We start from the raw sequence: 8,917 nt of genomic DNA, 5'->3' as shown, positions 1-8,917 counted from the left end.
ATATAAACTGCAGGATGTTTGAGAACCGCAACTTTTTCCAGTATATGAAAGAATGTCGATAAAATAATAAATTAGAAGCACTGCAATAAATGTGGAGATTATTCTTTTTTCTATATTTAAAAAAAATCCAAAATAATTTTTGCTGAACTTAAGTTGTGTGTTCTAAAAAGATTTTCTTGCATCCATCTGTACATCTGTAAGTCTGATATTAATGTGAGTATAAAAGTAACCATTCAATATTAGTTCCCATTGCTTGACCTACTTGCTGCTCTCTCACTCCTTCCTTCCTGAGAACAATAGGCTATTTATAGCCTCATAAAGTAGTGGTGCCTTCTTGTTTGGGTCTGCTTCGTTGCGGATTTTTTTTATTGGGAGTCTTCTTTACAGTGCACTGAGCTCGCCTTCATGAGCAGGGAAGTGCGCTATAAAATTACTATTATTGTTGTTGTTGTTATTATTATTGATGGGTGGTGCTATTATTTATTTACTTGTTAACTTGTAAAGATTTCATTGCCACTAAAAAGATGAGAGTAAATGAAGAGCTTCATTATGGTGTGTGCATTTCTAAATGTCTCCCTCCTTAAGTTTGTTGGTTGCTTTGGCGGATCACCTAGAGGTGATATCGCACTCTGGGGGAAGGAGAGGAAGGAGAAGGAAACCGGAATACTCCGAGAGAAACCCTCACTGTTGGTCCTGGTGTCACATACAGAGTGCCTTGAAACGAGAGCTGAACCAAGCACTTTTTACTGCAGTGGTGAGTAGAGAGTGTTTTAACCTCTACGCTACCGGGCGCCCCTTCTTTCTTCCTACATGGAAGTCTGTCTTTTTATTCCTCCTCCCCCTTTCTTTCTCTATCTCTCTGCATATCTTACTGTTTTTTTTAACCTTCTGACAAAAGAGCATCTACACATAATGACTAGATTATTACCCACCAGCTGCTGACGTGGTATGAAACGTCGCGCAACACTGGCTGGCTGGCTGGCCGGCCTAAAACACAAATGAATAGAAGAGCATTGAGAATGACCTCGCCTGCATCGGATACGAGTTTTACATCCCTTCTGCTGAGGTAGGTAAGCCCGTTGCAATCAAATTTAGTCACTGGAAATATTGTCTGTTGATGTCGAACGAGGCTTAATGAGAATTTTCCAGATCTTGGAATAGATGGCTGGCTTGTCAACAACACACTACAGCAGGAAGTTGAGACTTTCAATGACTGACATGTGCTCACCACGTTGTGCACCAGTGCGTACTCTAGTGACTGACACGGATGTCACCGTGTTACTACGCGTGACCATCTTTCCACGCCCTGCCATGACCGCTCCATGTCTCCTGGCCTGGCAACCGTGGCAGTAGGGGGACACACAGACAGACGGAGAGGTTGTACGTGTCTAGTCCTCCTGCGACTCGTCTTGTGAAAAACATTGGGACAAGGACAACTTCCTTTTCTTCAACATGGCTGGACCGGCATGACGCATGTAATAACGGTAAGTAAGATTTACATCATTCGGGTAGCATTCACACCCTACCCCGTGCAGCTTGGCTGCTCATTGCTCTCATTTTAAGCTGATGTGGGATTGGCTGCGAGGGACGTGGTACTGTTTCGTCCTGGTAAGCAGACTCTGTTTACATCAAACATACACGCGGGATGTGTTCAGGATATTTAACTCCTAGTAGGGATGATATCCTTCAAATGTGAAAACAAGATGTTCCGGAAAGACTGTGGGTCAGGGCGAACAAGTCTAGGATCAAGTGACTCGCCTGCTGGAGTGCAGGGCTCGATTGTAGGACATAGGTCCTGCGGTACTGTAGAGAGGAGTTTGAGACCTTTTTTTCTTTTTTTTTTTTGCATACAGATAAGTTAAATGAGCACTTTAACAACTCTAGTAACAATAAAATACTGCTGTACTTTCTCTCTCGTTCGCTTTCCATGAGAGCGAGAGAAAGCGAGATCTGGTATCTATGCATTTCTATGCTCAGTTTATGAGTTGAGAAGCATATTTCAACTGGCTAAGGGACGTGCGCGCGCGTGTTGTCCGTGTATGTGTTTGGGGCGGAGGGACTATGTTTTGTACGCGTGGGGTGTTGTGTTTTGTGTACTCAGTGTGTTTATGCACGTACTGTGTCGCATACGTGTAGTCTGTGTGGTGTGCTCTATGTGTGTGTAGATGGCTATGTACGTGGTATGCTGTGTGCGTGTATTGTGTTATTAATGTGTTTTTGTGTAACACTCTGAGCACAGTAAGCGTCACAGACAGCATCTCATGTGTTTATTTACTGGTCAAAGCTGACATCCTTCGTACCCTTTCCTGTGTTTTCAGTTTGTCAGAAATACGATCTGAAATCCCTTCCTTGGAACTATAATCTACATTTGGTTTCTGAGAAATACAGTCAGCAATTCTGCCACTCCGCCAGAAAACGGCAATGTTGACAGTGAAGACTATTGTTTCTGCTGCTGGAGCTCCCTTGAGAGAATTGCACTGGGTAACCGGAAGTTGAACCACGTCACAAGACCCTGACCTGACGTTATTTCCCTTTATTGATTACTTCCGAAGAAAAGCACGTGTCCAACAGACCTCGGTGTCACAGGGTTGCTGGGGTCAAACACCAGTTTTCCCCAAAGCAGAAAAATGACAATTCATAGGCGCGAGCAGTAACAGTCCAGTGCAGGTGGCGGACAGTAGCCGAGAGGCGCGTGCTGCCTACGCCAAAAAGAAGAGATTGATGGAAAGGGTCTTGTTCCAGGATTGTCCGTCAATCAAGAGACACGATGAAATGTCACGTGACCTTAGCGACATGTACATCACTAGGCAATCGAACCCAAACGGCGAGGATATGATCCACAAAAACATTGACATCAACTTGCTGCAGGAATGTAACAACATAGAGCGTGGACCTCCTCTGTCGCAGGAGAAGAAAATTCATGAGGACCCTGCGGTCAAACATAGAAACCCTGCGGTCAAGCATAAGGACCCTGTGGTCAAAGGGCTGTCTAAGTATCTTCGGTTTGTAGCCAGGAAAGACGACTGTATGACCAACACTGGGCAGATCTTCAACATTTTGTCAAAGCAAGAAGCAGACGATGTTGCATTGCAAAGAAACTGCAGCGAGGGAACGAAGTCTGGCAACAGAACTGCTGAGTGCTCAAACAGCAGCGACACAGAATCAGCCAAAGATAGCAGCAGCACCACCACCACCACCAGCAGCAGCACCACCAGAATCAACAGCGATAGCAGCAACAGCTCATTTTCCGGTGCAGGCTCCTCTGACCAGGCAGAAGATGATGATGGAGACGGTGAACGAGGCAATGGAAGAAAAGGTATGGAACAAAGAAAGGGAAAATGTAAGAAACAGAGACAGGCACTGAGGTCAAAGCTGAAATCAAAGTTGAGGTTGAAGATAATGGCAGGTTTGAGATCGAGATTTTTGTCAGTTGTGAGGCGAAAATTTTGGAGAGTGATCCCTAAAACATTTTGCAACAAAATCGTCGATGGGCCGAGCAAAAAGAAGAAAGGCGGCCATTTTGTCGGCGTTAGAGGAAGTCCCCAAACTGTGAGACGGAAAAATTCTTTAAAGCCACCGGCATCACACGGCCAGGCTAGTCAAAGAAAAGTCCGCAGGAAAAGCTCCTTCCAGGACCCGTTTTCTTCCAGCAAGTTCCCGCAAGATCAGCTGAGCAAGTTCAAGAACGGCCCTTGGACCAGCAATGCTCTTCGTGTCAGGTCCCATGTACTGGTGGCTGGTGCATCCTACCTGGTCCAGTTGCTACGACAACGCTCTGCCAACGAAGATTGGGGGAAGAGACGAAACCCTCCACGAGGTCGGACTAAGAGAGGTAAGCCAGCATCATATTTATGCTCAAAATAAACGATAATATAAATTATAATTATGTGCACGCATTTGCATATGCTGGTTGGCGCCATTGGACGAGAGGTATACATTTATATATAAATAAAGTCGCGAGAAATTCAGGGTTTGGAGAGTAATGACGATGTCGCAGAAGAATCGCATGACAGTATAACAATAAATGTATCTTTTTTGTACTTCAATACATGAAAAGTTTTGTACCCTACAAATCTTTTGGAGCCAAAATTAATATGACTCAGTCTTTTCTGAGAGTAAACACGGTATTTTTGTTTACAACAAAGAAACGTAAGCAGCGACAGAAGTTCTCGTAAATCCTGTAACTCGCCCACGGGAAGATTCGAGCACATGACATGACCACATGACATGAATATAGCGGAAAGGCTGTACATCCTTCCCGCTTCCTTTACACGTGTTTCTGTGTTTCTGTACACAGACTGTTGGCAGTATGAAAGACAGAAATCACTTCAAGCTGTAAGTTGCCCTCGTCTTCTTTGAGATATACTGACAAGAGATTTCATCATCCTTTATTTACTTTGTCTGTCTTTATCGCTTGGTCTGTCTCTACATTAGTATTAGTCGTGTTTGTATGTGAGTGCTTATCCGCGTGTATGTGTGTGTGCATCTTGTCTGGCTACATGCCATCCGACAGTTGAATACAGCAACTTACATCACGTGACCTGTAAAGAGCTAAACCACATCACTCTCGTCTCTCACAGTAGATCGTGCTATTTTCAGTATTCCAGTCTGTTCTCATATTTTTTCTTTATTATCTGCACAAACAATTATCTCATTTTACCAGCTTTCATAAATGAGAAGGAATTCTTGAAGAAAATAATCATAATAAATAAATGAACTTTTTCACCTGATAAATATCATGTATAAATATAAATCCGCGTAGGAGTGGAAGATATGAGAGTGGTGTGAACCTTGGCTGACCTCTTTTCGCCTGCATTCTTACCATGACCTGCAATGTTGACAACTGGATATCTAAATTAATTTTCTAAATGACACGTTGCTGTGTGCGATGCCTTTGTTTCAGATCGACGGAGAGACTCCTAGTCAGTGCACAGATCGCACTCAAGGTACTCCCAATGATCAGCATACAGGCTGATGATTATTTGAAGTGTATAAAATGTTTGTGTAGCAGGTAAGGTGTCTTTGCATGGAGTAGTGGCTGGAAGAAATAGTATGACTCAAAGGAAGAGGAACTAATATATAAATACGTTTGTGTTGTCAAGGCTACAGCCAATGGAAGAGCTGGGACCATGTGTTAATTAGGTGTATTTGTGTACAAACGGGAAGTCCAGAGTGTAATCGTATATGTTTTATGGTGATGTCTATAGATGTTTCTCTGGAGTAGGTATTCACATCAGTTTTGGGTAGATAGTACCATGGACTGATCTTACCCAGAAAAAATAATGCGTCCTACTAGACCTTTAAATCATATTGGTTATGACAGAGCGTGAATAGTGAGTTACCTTTGATGTGAGTGTCGAGGATAACGGCCATTGCATAATGAACGATGGCAACGAGCGGACTACGAGTGACTTCGACTGGACTACATAGGCTATACAGAGTTTGGATTTTATGAAAATAAGAGAGGAGAGAGAGAGAGGGAGTAAGAAGCATAGCAAGATAGACATGTAAAGGTATCGATCAAGCAGATTCTTGTATCTATGTTCATGTCGATTTTAAGTCTGTAACACAGAACTTTATTTTTCGCCAGGCGAATTCTGTGGAACACCCTCAGATTTTTACATCCTTGACATTGGGGACACGGCGGCCCTTGTGACCCCTCACCCTAAGAGCGCTGCACCACCGCCGGTATTAGTCACCCCATCATTTGACTCAGATTAAAATAAATTTAATGTTTACAGCCAGTCAGTAGTTTAGGACTCAGCGACCACAACATTTTCAAACACAATTATGATGCTAAATTTTTATTTCGGATATTTATTCCAGCGTTTGAAACTCCGGCGTGGATACTCTGTACACCAGCAATGTGACGAGGACCTAGGACTGCAAGGTGATTACATTTTTCTTATCACTTATAAGACAATGAGTGGTGACAGTAAACTTTCTGATTGATTAAACTTTCTGATTGAAGCTGATGATATATTTTTTTATCATTACACTTTTTTGCTGCATTAATAGTCCTGTGACAAGGTCTGTCACGTGAGAGAGCGAGTGTGAGTGTGTGAGAGAGAATGTATAAAGTCTCTCCCACGATCATCAAATGCTGTCTGGCAGAACCGCTGATTCTCCTTCACTTGCAACCATCTGATGCTGCAGGTCAAGCAGACCATGGACTAAGGCCAACTTCAAGCCATGCTGGAACAGAAAACATAGAAGATGACGTCAACGATGTACAGCTACACGAAGAAAGGGCAGACAACCGCTTGCTACATATACTGATAGTGGTGATAATAGGGATTATACTGTATACTCCATTGTGGAGTCCATACTTTACCGACAATATGGACTGAAATCATCTTTAGTGTCATTCTGGACCCGAAAATCGTCTTCACTGGTACATAACAAAACAGAACACGAATGCGTGCTCGAGTGCAAACATTTGCAGTTCAACCAGTCTCAGGAGACGACGACAACGACAACAACAGTTATTTTGTATAGTGCAATATATCGGTCAAAAGACAAGCTTATTGTGCTGAGCAGGATCCATGAAATATAAAGATCCAACCGCGAACTTGTATGACTGGACTGCTTGCATATGATATTTTTCAGTTGACTAATAGAAAGAGTATAATAAAAAGTCTGCACCAAGCTTGGGAAACAACGATGACGTCCGTGATCCAACATTCATTTAAATCGAAACATAAGAAAGCGCAGAAACAAAACCAAGGAGAGCCGATCCCCTCATGGAACAAAACTCTTCTATATACCGAGATAATACTCCTAGAACTGAAGGGGAGTGGTTATCAACGGTAACTGGTCGTTGGTAAATAACGCTGGTGTAAACAACGTCTTCTGCTTAACCAAGCAGATATCAAAGACATAAGAAATAAACAGATAAATAAATAAAAGTAATTCGTCACATGCTTATAAAGAAGAATAATAACGATAAACAACATTGGTGATGTCAAACGACCAAGGTATCCTTTGAGTGCCCACCATCTGTTAGGAGCATCGCAAAGGTCGACATGTGAAAGGCAGATGCAGCGTTTCCTGTTGGGACGGACGCAGGAAGTGAAGCATGTGTGACCTCAGGAAGGTAGGTACAAAGGTACTATTACCGGATAAGTTGACCTGAACATCGCACAGCTGAAACTCAGAAAGATCGGTGTCTTCCCCTTTTCTAACGATTGGAGGTGTAGTGGGTAAAGCACCCTTCACCAAAAAAGGGAGAATCGGGTGTCCAGGGTTCGTATCTCGGCTCTGACATGCCTCTTTCTTCGCGTAAAGCCTTTTTACAGGGCTGACCATCGGTAGTTTTCTTCGGTCTCTCTGTGGGTGTGTGTGCGTGCGTGCGATAGTGACTGACTTGCTGGTGTTTGATTCAAACTGATTGTGTGAGTACATGCGCTTTCGTATGCATGATGTACATATAAGTAAGTAAAACGCTTTAAGCCCACCTATGGTATTGTAAGGCGACATCATCATCATCATCATCATCATCATCATCATCATCATCATCATCATCATCATCATCATCAATCATCATCAATCATCATCATCAATCATCATCATCAATACTACTACTGCTACCTGGAATGATGTTCCTTAACTAGCAGAATGAGCCCAAGTCAGTCTAATATTAGTAAACTTATATCTTTCTACATTTTTTTAAAATGCTGACGAACTTCTCTCTGCTTACAAGGTTAACAGCTCCTCTTAGCCGCCAACTGTGCTGGTGATGCCCACAATCGCTGTAGGGAGACCCAGGAGGTAGGTGACGACAGTTGCTGCCCCTCCGTCATCCTCAGCATTACATCTGACAAGGACAGAGTTCCAGAAGGTACAAACATATTATGACCACATATATCTAGCTACTGCAAAATATGGTAATATTTTATAAAAGTGGGGGATGTAAATAATAGAAGCACAAATATAAGAGAAATCAACAAGTGTTTACACAGCTGATCATCGCCTGGTGTCAGCTTGATTTACACCAAAACCTTGAGGACACTTGCTAACAATATTAACCTATTCAACGAATGTTTGTGGTACTTTCAGAAGCATTTTATGTACCAGAAAAATTGCAGAGTGGAAGTTTGTGTTGATTGTCTGCAAGTTTATCTCCAGGTGAAACTTCTAAATTTCATGAACTGATTAATTAATTTTCTGGGCTGATTGCAGATCTGCAACGTGTAGAACAAGTCTGTTTTCAGCTGGACAAAATTCTTCAACTGAAGACAAATAAAACTTACAAAAACTGTGTTATTATACTAATTATAAATCCCACCGAAGAAAGAGCTGTGACATACGCCAGTGTGGTTAAACTATCAGCTGCCTTTGTGAGAATCATTTTTTAAACTTAGTTTTCAAAATAATTTTATTGAGAACAAGTGTGATGACTTTTGTGGTGGCGATCACATTCTATATTTATGTTTTTGATGTTTTTAGTTTTAGCCTATGTTAGATATATATATTAGTAGCGGAATGAAGCCTGTGTAAATAAAGTAAGGTATATCTGCATACAGATGTTTAAATCTCTGTTGCTTGAAAGATCAGACGAACAATTTTTCGCTTTGTGCAACCTTTTCATCGACTGTATATCTACATAATCACTTTGTGTGTGGCTATATGTGTGAATGCGTGTGTTTGTATGCATGTATATGTTTGCGCGCGTGCGGGCAATTGTATGTGTGAATGCGCATGCGTGTGTAAGCACTTAAAAACAAAACAAAACAAAAAAAAAAACACCGCAGTGTTGGTGATAGTATTAATTGTCTGCATTAACGAGTAAGAGATACTCGGGTTCAAGATAATTAAAGTACTTAATAATACTAATGAAAGTGATTATAAATTCCTGATCTTGCGATAAACATTCACGGGGGATAAACACATGCGCATGCACCCTCTCGCCCACAAA

General features: G+C 42.0%; 1 protein-coding gene across 2 annotated transcripts; it reads left to right on the top strand.

Moving 5' to 3' along the window:
• The first annotated feature begins 11 nt into the window (after positions 1–11).
• LOC112565802 lies at positions 12–8,520 on the top strand. 2 transcript variants are annotated; one of them, XM_025241597.1, is made up of 9 exons: positions 12–1,484; positions 2,327–3,832; positions 4,298–4,335; positions 4,904–4,946; positions 5,591–5,688; positions 5,827–5,890; positions 6,157–7,096; positions 7,703–7,840; positions 8,182–8,520. In XM_025241597.1, the coding sequence occupies exons 2-7, from the start codon at positions 2,722–2,724 to the stop codon at positions 6,348–6,350; spliced, it is 1,548 nt and encodes a 515-aa protein (XP_025097382.1). In that variant the 5' UTR covers positions 12–1,484; positions 2,327–2,721; the 3' UTR covers positions 6,351–7,096; positions 7,703–7,840; positions 8,182–8,520. The 2 variants fall into 2 exon arrangements, with proteins under 2 accessions (XP_025097382.1, XP_025097379.1); XM_025241594.1 differs by having other exon boundaries at positions 2,319–3,832.
• The last annotated feature ends 397 nt before the right edge of the window (positions 8,521–8,917 follow it).

This window comes from Pomacea canaliculata, linkage group LG6 (genome assembly GCF_003073045.1).
Source record: "Pomacea canaliculata isolate SZHN2017 linkage group LG6, ASM307304v1, whole genome shotgun sequence".
NCBI lineage: Eukaryota > Metazoa > Mollusca > Gastropoda > Architaenioglossa > Ampullariidae > Pomacea > Pomacea canaliculata.
The sequence above is the reverse complement of the archived record's forward strand: the minus strand, read 5'-3'. Positions and strand labels throughout refer to the sequence as shown.

What these genes read in the sequence shown, in the direction of transcription:
- LOC112565802 (XM_025241597.1), top strand. Translation starts at nt 2,722, where the DNA reads ATGGAAAGGGTCTTGTTCCAGGATTGTCCGTCAATCAAGAGACACGAT. An exon ending in ACGAGGTCGGACTAAGAGAG is followed by an intron (nt 3,833 to 4,297) that starts GTAAGCCAGCAT and finishes TTCTGTACACAG; the next exon opens with ACTGTTGGCAGTATGAAAGA. An exon ending in GACAGAAATCACTTCAAGCT is followed by an intron (nt 4,336 to 4,903) that starts GTAAGTTGCCCT and finishes CCTTTGTTTCAG; the next exon opens with ATCGACGGAGAGACTCCTAG.